We start from the raw sequence: 10,691 nt of genomic DNA on the forward strand, positions 1-10,691 counted from the left end.
GGAGGATGAGCTGGAGGTGGGAGGCAGTAGGGACAGGAAATGGAGGAGAGGAGGACCAGGTGCAAACTGCAGTTCAGGAGGAAGAGGCTCAAACACAGTCCTGGCAGGGGAGGTGATGCCTGCAGAACCACTGCTGGCAATACCTCACCATGCTGGGAGGAGCATCTGGCTCCCCCTGAAGGCACTGGAGGTCCTTCACTTGGTATTGGAGCCTGTAAATAAGCAAGCCATACCATACCAGGACTAGTCGGAGATGTTTAAAACATTTTTTTGTGAGTGCTTGTGTGTTGTGTAGTAGTTCATCAGTAATTAGAAATAGGAAAATTTGAAATTCTTTGTGTGGTCAAAAGTCAAGAATATTCTTATCATATCTTATGTTTTAAAAAATCTCATGTTACTCTCTCGTTCAACATTTAATGAATCAAATCCTGTTATTTGGGAACACTTAGCCAAAGTGTACATTCATGTTATAAACATAAAGCAGTCATTATTTACACAGTGCTTCTTTATTTAAGGAAGAGCCTAGTAGGCCTCACTATGTGAAATTAGAGGAATGCTTTCATAGCTACTGGGTTACAAATGACTCTGAAGTGCAAAAATCGTTATCGAAGAAACTGATAGTATGGTTGTCTGTTTAAGACCTGATGACTTGGGCTTTTCCACCCAAGGCATGAGGGCCTGGTTTATGGGATGGCCTGCTTTTGTTGAAGTGGATAATATCCAGGAGAAGTGTGGGCTCACAATGGTAGCTAGATGCTGGACACTTGTGAAGCCTATCTGTCTCCAGCTGCCATTGCCAGACATTGGTCTGCATATAACAGCACTGCCTGGTCTCACTGGCTCCTGTGAAGTCAAAAGTAGAAGTTAGATTTAAGCCACTATCTCAAATTCTTACTTAATCCTAGACTTTGTAAGTGGACATTGAGAGAAAGTATTTTCAAAAATGGGAGGCTTCAAATAGGTACATAAGGAAATCAACATTATTACCAAATCGATTCCTATCACAGTTAATACTAGAAATAAAACCATGAGAATTAGACTATACAGAGGTTATTTATACAGGAAAATAAACAAGTTTTTACATATCATGGATTCTGTGGAGTGAAAATTTGATAATAATAATAATGAGAGAGGAAAACATAAAATGCCTATTAGTTTGGAGAACACTAAACCAGGTTTTTAGTGTTTGTAGAGAGAAATAGGTAATTTCAGATAAATGAGAGATCAGTAACATTATTTTTGAGAGAGTCTGTCATGTATTTAAAGAAACATTATTCCTTACTGAGCAAGAATTCATTTTCTTATATTTACAATTTATGGATGGGATAGCCTACTTTTATGTATATAGAGAAAGTTGTAGTTTCTATGAATTATTATAGAAATTGAAATAAAAAGAGCTTCTCACCACATTTTCATGAGAACCTTTGGCCTTAGTCATTAAGCAGATAACAGAACTGCCTATATCTGGGTAGAGGTGTGCACAGATTGAAGCGTCTATCACCTGTGTCCGTAACATTTCTGGGTTCTCATCTGTCTCTCCTAGCAAGAGAGATGGAAATAAAAAATCCCAAGAGACCATGAAGTTAAAACCATGGTCAATATCAACTATTTATGTCTTAACTAACCATGCAAAGAAGTTTCATTTATAGCAGCACGATTACCATCTTATTCCACAAATTTATCAATTTTATGACTTTCCTTCAATTTTGAAACGCTGTTCTTCATAATACACAAGCCCATTTTCTTTCATAAACTTATAAATTTCAACTCCAGCTTAATTATTCTAAATAATATAAAGAAAACCAGACAAACCCTCTTCCTTAGTTCTAAAATTAGAAGTTGGAACACAAATTATTGTATTTCTATCTAACTTGTGAAATGTGACTATACACAAAGATCTCCCTTGTATTATTTGTCCTCTCTAAAATCCTACAGAGTCATCATGAACACCATCATCTCTTGAAACAAAAGACAAGTGTCAGAGTACATCTCGGATTTGAATAAAATCTTAAAATTAGTAATACAGAACACTATCATTACAATTTTTCCTTGAGCTGTAATATCAAAAAAGTGGATCTTTTATTTCATTAGTTTTAAACTACCTACTGCCCTCACAAGCAAAGGAACTACTAACCTTGTTTAAGTATTCGTGGCCCAAAGAGCCAGCATTCTGAGCTATTCAGGTTCCTCAGATGTCCCAAGGGTGCTAAGAGCTGAATGGGAGTCTGGACTTCTTGAAGGAGTATCAGTGCTAGGTCATTTCTTGCTGCCCCACTCACCAACCGGAATCTCTTATGTAGTAGAATAGTAGATACCTTAACAACTCTCAGAGGTGCTCCAGGGTGCCTCAGGCCCAATATTACAGCAGTGTCTTCAGGATTCCTATTTGTGCAGTTACAAAAAGATTAGAATAGATTCACTAGTAAATATGAGCTATTAAAAGCCACCACATTCGCCTTTCCAATGTATTTCCTTCACTACAATGTACATAGTTCCTACTTCATATCCACATAAATCAGAAGTCTATGAATAAAGTCGGAGACCACAGTTTTTACAGAGGAATTATCTAACAGAAGTACCGATATCCAGACACACTAAGGCATGGCATAGCATAGAGAAATCCGATCTGCCAAAGCTGAGAAAAAAACAGTAAAAGTAAATTCAGTGGAATTGTCATATTTGGCTCATATTTTCCCGCTAGCTTTCTTGTTTAATCTGAATTAAAGTGCTGTAGGGATAATAGAGATAGTTCAGACATAATAATAAGTGAATTTATCCAAAGAAGACTTTAGCAGTGTAATTTGGAGATAGTGGATTATAGTATATTGCAAGAGGCAACATGCATACTTACATATTCCTGACACAGTGGGCAGCAGTGAGAACCCAAGATCTGCTAACAATGGAGCCACTACAAATTTGACCACCACAGCTGATGATCATGGCCTGCCAAGGCATGGCATAGCGTAGAGAAATCCGATCTGCCAAAGCTGAGAAAAAAACAGTAAAAGTAAATTCAGTGGACTTGTCTTATTTGGCCCATATTTTCATGCCAGCTTTACTGAGACATAATGGATACATAACATTGTTTAAGATTAAGGTGTACAATGTGATAATTTGATAAATATGTATAACGCAAAGTAACTACCCCCAATAATGATAGTGAATACATCCATCACCTCAGGCAATTACCATTTGTGTGTATGTTACACACATTTAAGATCTACCCATTTAGCAACCTTTAAGTATACAGTAGAGCATTATTAATTATAGTTATAATGCTATATTAGGTCCCCTAAATTATTCATCCTATAACTGAATGATTGTACCCTTTGACACAGTCAAGCATTTCTCAGACCCATCCTCATCTCCTCATCTTTGCCCCATCTTTAAAAGTTTTTCATTTCTCCTAGTTCTGCCAAACATATCAATATTAAATTTAAAGTTGCCTTGTAAACACAAACTCTGTATTTTGTGTCCACACTAAAATTCTACAAATATTATTAGTATTATGTTTCCAAGTCTATGATTTACTTATGGCTCAATTTAAGATCCCTTGAGTCACAATATTGGGTACTATTTTATCTCTCATTTCAGCCCTTATATACATGTTAGCTAGTTGGGATCCATTAATGTAATAGGCAATACAATAATGAAATGAATCAAAAATATTAGAGAAATAAGTTAAAAATTTTAGCTTGACACGGAGTGGGTTGAGCTTAGCAAATTAAGTATCTTGGTATGATATCGAATGGATTCATTAATAAAAAATCCACATTTGAAGCTCAGGAAAGAGCTTATATTTAAAGAAAAAAAAATTTAGAGGTAACTACCTATGAGTTGAAGCAAAGGTAGTTAAAACATGTATTAAAAATGGTGGGAATACATCTGTAAAAAGATGAACATAGAAAGAAAAATCTTTAGTGAAGTAGTCTTTGAGTTCTCTGAGTGAACAATACTTTGAAGCATGTAAAGAAAAAATAATGAGACGACTCACATTTTAAAAGCATCATTTGCTATAGCTATGGCAATGTTATGATAGGCAGTGGTGAAAATATAAGATGTGGGGATACAATTCTGTCAGAAATAGATGTCGAAAATAAGGGGAATGATAGTACTGTGAAATAGCTATCGATGACAGTGTGTTGGGTTCATAATAAGTCAAGGAAAGGAGAAAGATAATAATCACAACATAATAGAGTTGGGTATACTGGAACGTAAAGATATCATTATATATTATCTACCAATAAAAAATACATATTCAAGTTAAAATTCTACCAACATATTTGTAAGTAAATTAACGGTTGTAAAGAAAATACTTTGTTGGAAGAATAAGAATTTTTGACTCTCTGTGCTATCTATACCTGTTCTTCTTTCCTCCTAAGAACATAATCCACTCTACTACTCTGGGTCTCAGAGTTATCGATTAAGATAATTACAATAATCATGTCACCTATATCACATAGAGCTATTAACTGTGAAAGTTAAATAATACACCAAGTATGAACTTCCTTCGCAAGTCATGAGATAAATGATTCCTATTATTTGGTTGGTATAAAAACTTACACATTTCTCAGGAAGAGATTTATCACCCCACCTTTTCTATTTCAAATATCCTCATCTCTTCCTTCCCTTTTCGTATCTCCCTCACTACTATTTTCTTGGACCTTACTTTGTGGCTGTGGCAGAGACACGAAGTGTGGCCGAATAGAAGCAGGATTGGTGGTAACAGCTGACGCAATCGTATAGGTAGAGACTGAAAGGGAGAATGATGCAGAGGTAGTCATAGGTCCTTGCTGGGACCAGGGTGCATGGCTGGGCCGTGTAACTCCCTGGAGCCAGAAGAGGAAAGGGCTCACTTGACTGAAGACATAGGGCTTTTTGCAATGCTCATCGAAGTGACTCAAGATTCCCACCTGCACCCATGTATCCTTTTGTTGCAGATGGCACACCAGAGGTGCCCCCAGGTCACCCTGTAAGAAACAAAATATCCATGGATAATTTAAAGGAGGCAAGGAAGTAACCTGTGGTGTTGAAGAATATTCCTCTGTTTCTCCCTGCATTTCATACCCCCTCAGCTTATCACCTTACAGCCAGCCTCCCCCATAGCTTTCTTGGCTTCAACGCAAAAAGTGAATTCATTTTGCTTGGGCCAGAATTGGGCACAAGAGCTGACTTGCAGGATGGTTAGGTGCCGTTTTTGCAGAATTCCCGGACTTCCTGGAGAGAAACAGAAAATAAAGAGGTTGTTTTTAGCTTTAGCCTAGATTAGAGAGAGAGCAATATGGCTGAAGAGAAAGATAATAACAAATCTACTCTTATACATGGAAGGATATTACTCTCTTTCCAAATGGGTCAGTCTCATCCCATATCGGGGTCTTCTGCATTACTCACCCCTCATGAGGGTCCAACTAGGTAGCCAGCAGTCATACAGTTGTATGTTTTTCTCTTGCTCCAGGCTCTCCTCCAAGCAAATAGGAAGCACCAGGGGTTGAAAATGTAGTGGCTGCTTCAGGTATATTAGTCCGGGTCCTGAAGGTCCCTTAGGACCTAGGTAGGGCATAGCACGATGAATGCCTATAGTTTGAGCTTGGTTAGAGTCCTGAAGATCAATAAGCCCAACTTGGACCAGGGCCAGGGCTTCTGAATTTTTTCTATAGGGAAAATTTATTAAAGATTTTATTGTTACATTATGTCAATGTCTAAAGAATGTCAGAGGTAACATAAATCAGAGGAGGTCCAGGTGATCACTAAAGTACTATTTCTATTCTCATTCTACTTGTTTCCAACACATAATATCTTATTAGGCACAATATGTATGAACATCTTCAGGAATGAGAAGGTAAATATTACAACACAATACACATTCCTATTTAAAATTCTGAACTCAAAACAAATTGTTACACATACTGGCATTTACAGTGTTTAACATTTAGTGGTACACTTTGAAATTTAGGAGTTGAAATATCCTGCTTACAAGATGTGCAACATGCAGTTACTACTTCTTCCTGAGTTTTGTCTTGTCTGTACTAATGGCTTTAGTTCATTATGTTAAAAGGACAATTAAAATTATATACCCAAGATAAAATTTTGAGATAGTCATAGTTATTCTTCTTCTAGAGATTAATAAATTGAGCTTTTGGAGAAAAAGTGTTTGGAGCCATAAAATGTAAAATTGTGATTTTAATGTAGGTTATGATTTAAACTCAATATACTATTCATCATTTTACAGGCAAAAATATATAAAAATAAAATTTAGAATTCTGTTGATTTAGATCCTGAAATTATCCCAAAAATAGCTAAAGCACTAATTTGGAGATACATGTAGATATATAAGAAGATACAGAACATAGGTTTTTTTCTTTTCTTAAGGGTTGGACTTTAATGTCAGATTATTACTAACAGTAAGAAGTACCAAATTTGATTTTGGCAGCTAAGAAAGAATATCTACTTTCTTCAGACAAAGATACCCATTAATCTCAAAGTTTCCATTATTTTATAATATGTTAACCTTTAAATGACTTACACTTACATGAAATTTGCACAAATAGCTGTTGTAAGGATCCACTGTTCATTGAGTATAGAGCCAGCACAGAAATGAGAGAAAGAGAGTTGCAGTGAAACCATCCAAGGGAATTCGCCAACTTCTGCCTCCCAGCAGTTGGGACAATGGGGGACAAAGCCAGGGCGTAATCCACACTCTGAGCAATGAATTCACACATGGAATAAGATGATGTTAGTGTTACCACCCTCATTTCTCTGTTGACTTCCTATTTTTAGATTTTAGGAAAATGCTTAGAAATGTTTTTAATCCTATAAACTTAACTACAGTAACAAAGGTTATCTGCATACTATAGCTGAGAATAATCTGAATTATCTCTTTTCATTTTTCAAATGGAGTAATAAACCATTTCTAAGCACTAAAAGTATTTCTAGTAGGGTACACTGAAAGAAACCATATTTACAAAACTTGGGTATTAAACCCTTTCTTACACAAACAAGGTATTTTTCTCTCAATATGTGGGCATCTTTAAGATTATATTATTCACTCTTCCGATCCACATAATAATTTGAATTTTGGTCCTGCCAAAGTTTGAGAACATGACCTCTGACTTAATCAGAAACTCAGATTTTAGACTCCAAGAATAATAATATAATAATAATAATAATAATAATAATAATAATAATGATAATGATAATAAGTAAAATAGATAACTAGGCTGAACTTGCCTGTGGTTTCATGAGAAATAACAGCTGTCTTGAAGAGCCAAAAACTCTGGAGACTCTCTTTCCAGACCAAACCTAGGCGACACTCAACCAAGGAAACATTGAGTTCTGAATACTTGAGAGGATCTTGTTCAGATTGATTTGACTTAGATTCAAATTGAGATCGAGGTTGCTTTGTTAAAGGTGAGGCTGGAGCAGCATGCAGGGATGAAAACGTATGAGAAAGAATGGTCTCGTCAGTAAATTTTGAGGTAGATAGTTCCTGGAGAGAACTATCCGAAGAGCCTAAGGGAAAGAGAACAGTAGAGAAGGCCACAGGAGATAGAATGGAGCAAGAAGGGAAAATACAGTATGAAGATAATGTACAAGGAAAAAAGACTGAGCAGGAAGAGGACAGTGTACATAGGGATGGCTGAGAACAAGGAACAAGAAAGGAAAAAGATAGAGAAAGGGGGCTAACAGAATCAGATGGGACATCAGGGCTTCCTTTGGTTTTGGTAATTTGTAATGTACTGCCAAAGTTCAGGTAATCAACTCCACCTACAAGCCAAGTGCTTGAAAGGGTAAGAAGGAGATTGTTTGTGAGCTCACTGGGTTGAAGAAAATTGATTTTATATTGGCTTTCTATTGCAGTTACCTCAGTTGACAAAGCTATTATAAAATACTGCTCCAGGGAAGGAATAGTTTCTGTTCGTAAAAAAGGTACACTTTCAGGCCAGGAGCCAAAGAGACTAGTTAATGAGGCTGTTCCTTCTGGCTCAACTTCAAGAAGAGGAGCAAAAGATGTAATTATATCAGCTTTATAATGGCTACTAGGCTTTATTTTTATTTCAGAGTGGATCCATGTTCTGACTTTGTCAGGTTTAGGAAGAGCAGAGGACACAATAATACCAGTTTCAGGGTGGGCCAACAGCCTTCCTTTTTGGGTTTCAGGCTGAATCCAAGAGTTAACAGTACTAAATTCAGGTTGATTCCAGTGACTGAATACTTGAGATTCTGAATGGGTCCATGGTCTGACTTTATTCACTTGAATTTGGAACCAATATTTGACTGTATCAGCTTCCAGATTGATCCAGGGTTTGACTGGCTGGGTTTCAGGATATGTCCAGGGTTTATTTGTGTCAGCTCTTTGCTGCGTCCAGGGACGAATTATACCAACTTTAGTCTGGGTCAAGGGAATGTCTGTCTGAGAGTTAGGCTGAATCCAGGGTCTAGTTGTATCTCTCTGAGTTTGTAACCAAGGTATACTTGTATAAACTTCAGATAGAGTTACAGGTTTTACTACTTTTCCTTCAGTTTTTATCCAAATTTGGACTGTTTCAATTTTAGGTTGGGTCCAGGGTCTAGCAATATTAGCTTCAGGCTGGTTCCAACTTTTGATTGAATCCATTTGAGTCTGGAACTGATGTCTTATTACTGTATCAGCATCAGCCTGGTTCGAGGGGTAAATTTCCAAAGTTTCAGCCTGAGTCCATGGTCTGATTGTAGCAGCTTCAAAGTGGATCCAGGGTTGGACTATAGTAGTTTCAAGCTCGGTCCAGGATATGACTGAATTACTTTCATATTGAGTCCAAGGGCTGATTGTAACAACTTCATTTTTGGTCAAGGAACATGTCATTTGAGATTCAGGTTGGTACTTGGGCCTATTGGCATCATTTTGCATTGGGTACCAAAATGTGACTGTAGCCATTTCAGTCAAGGAACTGACAAACTGTGATTCATGCTGGATCCATGGTTTTATTGTGTCACTTTCATAATGGGTCCAGAGTCTGACTGTGTTGGTTTCTGCTTGGATCCAAAGGGCTAAGTCACCTTCAGGATGAGTCCAAAATCTGACTGGATAAGTTTCATGCTGGATCCAGGGGTGGGCTGTTTGCCATTCTGGTTGAATCCAGGTAGTAAATATTTGAGATTCAGGTTGAGTCCCCTGTCTCATTGCAACAATTTTACTTTGGAACAAAGGGCCAACTATATTAATGTCAGACACAGTTAAGTGTTTAACTGCTTGCATTTCAGCCTGGGTCAAAAAGGTAAGTGTATTAACTTCAGATTGTGTCCAGGGGCTGAGTACAGCAGATGCAACCTGACTCCAAGGTCTGAAAGTATTGCTTTTAGGATGAGTCCAGGCATTGATTATACCAGCTCCAGTTTTGATCCATGGTCTAACTATATCAGCTTCAGAAAGAGTCCCGGATCTCACTGTGTCTCCTTCAGACTGTTTCCAGGGGTAAAACATACCAGTTGTAGTCTGAATCCATGATAAGACTGTAGCAGTGTCATGTTGAGCCAAGGGTTCTACTCTACCGGTCCCAACATGGGTTAAGGTACTCACCACTGTTGGAGATTCTGATTGGCTCCAGGCTTTTATGCTTTCTGTTTGAGTTTTAAACCAGGATCTGCTAATATTAGCTTCAGGCTGGGGCCAGAGTCTGGCTGCTTGAAGCAAAGGCACTATCCATGATATGAGTGTTCCAGATTCAGGCAAGGCCCAGGTGATAACACTGTCAAATTCAGGATGTGTCCATAGACTAGAAGGTCGATTTTCAACTTTAATCAAAGGAGTAGTAGTATCACATTGAGGAATCAATGAAATACTAAATATACTGGCTTCAGGAAGTGTCCAGGGTTTCTTAGACTCAGTTTTAAGCATTGTCCACAATGTGATTGTATCAGTTACACTTTTTGTGCAAGAATTTAGGGCTAGAGATTCAGCTTGGGTCCAAGATGTAGCTGTGAAAGCTGTAGACTGTGTCCACGTTATTACTGGAAATCCAGCCTGAGGCCATGGTGTGACTATGGAAGCTACAGTCTCTGTCCAGACACTCACTGCAGGAGATTGACCATGATGAGTCGTTGGTATCAGTGTGTCATTTTTGGACTGTGTCTGGGTCATAACTGCTGCAGATTGAACTTGGGTTAATGCTAGGGATATTTCAGTATCAGACTTTGTCCAAAGATTTACTGTTAGAATTTCAGCTTTAGGCCAGAACGTGATTGTGGAAGATAATGGCTGTGTCCAAGCATTTACTCTTAAAGATTCATCTAGAGTCCACTGTGTAACTCTATATGCTGCAGAGTTTGTCCAGGGATTTAATGCTAGATATTCAGCTTGGGTCCACAGTGTGATTCTATTAGCTACAGCGAGTAACAGTGGATTTACTGCTGGAAATTGAGCCTTAGTCCATACTGCGACTGTACCACCCTCTGGGTGTATTAATGAATTTAGGGCTGAAGATTTCGATACTGTCAAAATATTTACTGCTCTTGATTCAGAGTGTGTCCAGGGAGTTATTGATAAAGAAACACCCTGGATCCACAGTGTGACTGTATCCACAATAGCCTGGGTCAAGGGATTTCTGATTTCAGAATTTGCCTGTGTCCAAAGCACAACTCTGTCAATTTCCAGGCTTGTCCAAGGATTTAGTGCTGGAGATTCAGTCTGGGTCCACAGTGTGACTTTGTCAGTC

The 10,691-nt window shown here is 37.9% G+C and overlaps 1 protein-coding gene across 1 annotated transcript; it reads right to left on the reverse strand.

The window, feature by feature from the left end:
• Positions 1 to 573: 573 nt before the first annotated feature.
• Positions 574 to 10,117, reverse strand: LOC141569713 (uncharacterized). Its single transcript, XM_074324047.1, has 9 exons — positions 7,228 to 10,117; positions 6,530 to 6,698; positions 5,392 to 5,651; positions 5,084 to 5,217; positions 4,670 to 4,970; positions 2,852 to 2,987; positions 2,135 to 2,382; positions 1,406 to 1,539; positions 574 to 843 (listed from the first exon to the last, which is right to left on the reverse strand). Exons 1-9 carry the CDS (start codon positions 10,115 to 10,117, stop codon positions 574 to 576), a joined length of 4,542 nt encoding a protein of 1,513 aa, XP_074180148.1.
• Between the last annotated feature and the right edge of the window lie 574 nt (positions 10,118 to 10,691).

The sequence above is a fragment of the Rhinolophus sinicus genome, chromosome X (assembly GCF_036562045.2).
Source record: "Rhinolophus sinicus isolate RSC01 chromosome X, ASM3656204v1, whole genome shotgun sequence".
In the NCBI taxonomy this organism is placed as follows: domain Eukaryota; kingdom Metazoa; phylum Chordata; class Mammalia; order Chiroptera; family Rhinolophidae; genus Rhinolophus; species Rhinolophus sinicus.

Coding starts and splice junctions, on each gene's coding strand:
- LOC141569713 (XM_074324047.1), bottom strand. CDS start 10,117: ATGACCCAGACACAGTCCAAAAATGACACACTGATACCAACGACTCAT. Junction 5,218..5,391: donor TAGTTGGACCCTCATGAGGG/GTGAGTAATGCA, acceptor GTTTCTCTCCAG/GAAGTCCGGGAATTCTGCAA. Junction 844..1,405: donor AAGGTTCTCATGAAAATGTG/GTGAGAAGCTCT, acceptor TTGACTTCACAG/GAGCCAGTGAGACCAGGCAG.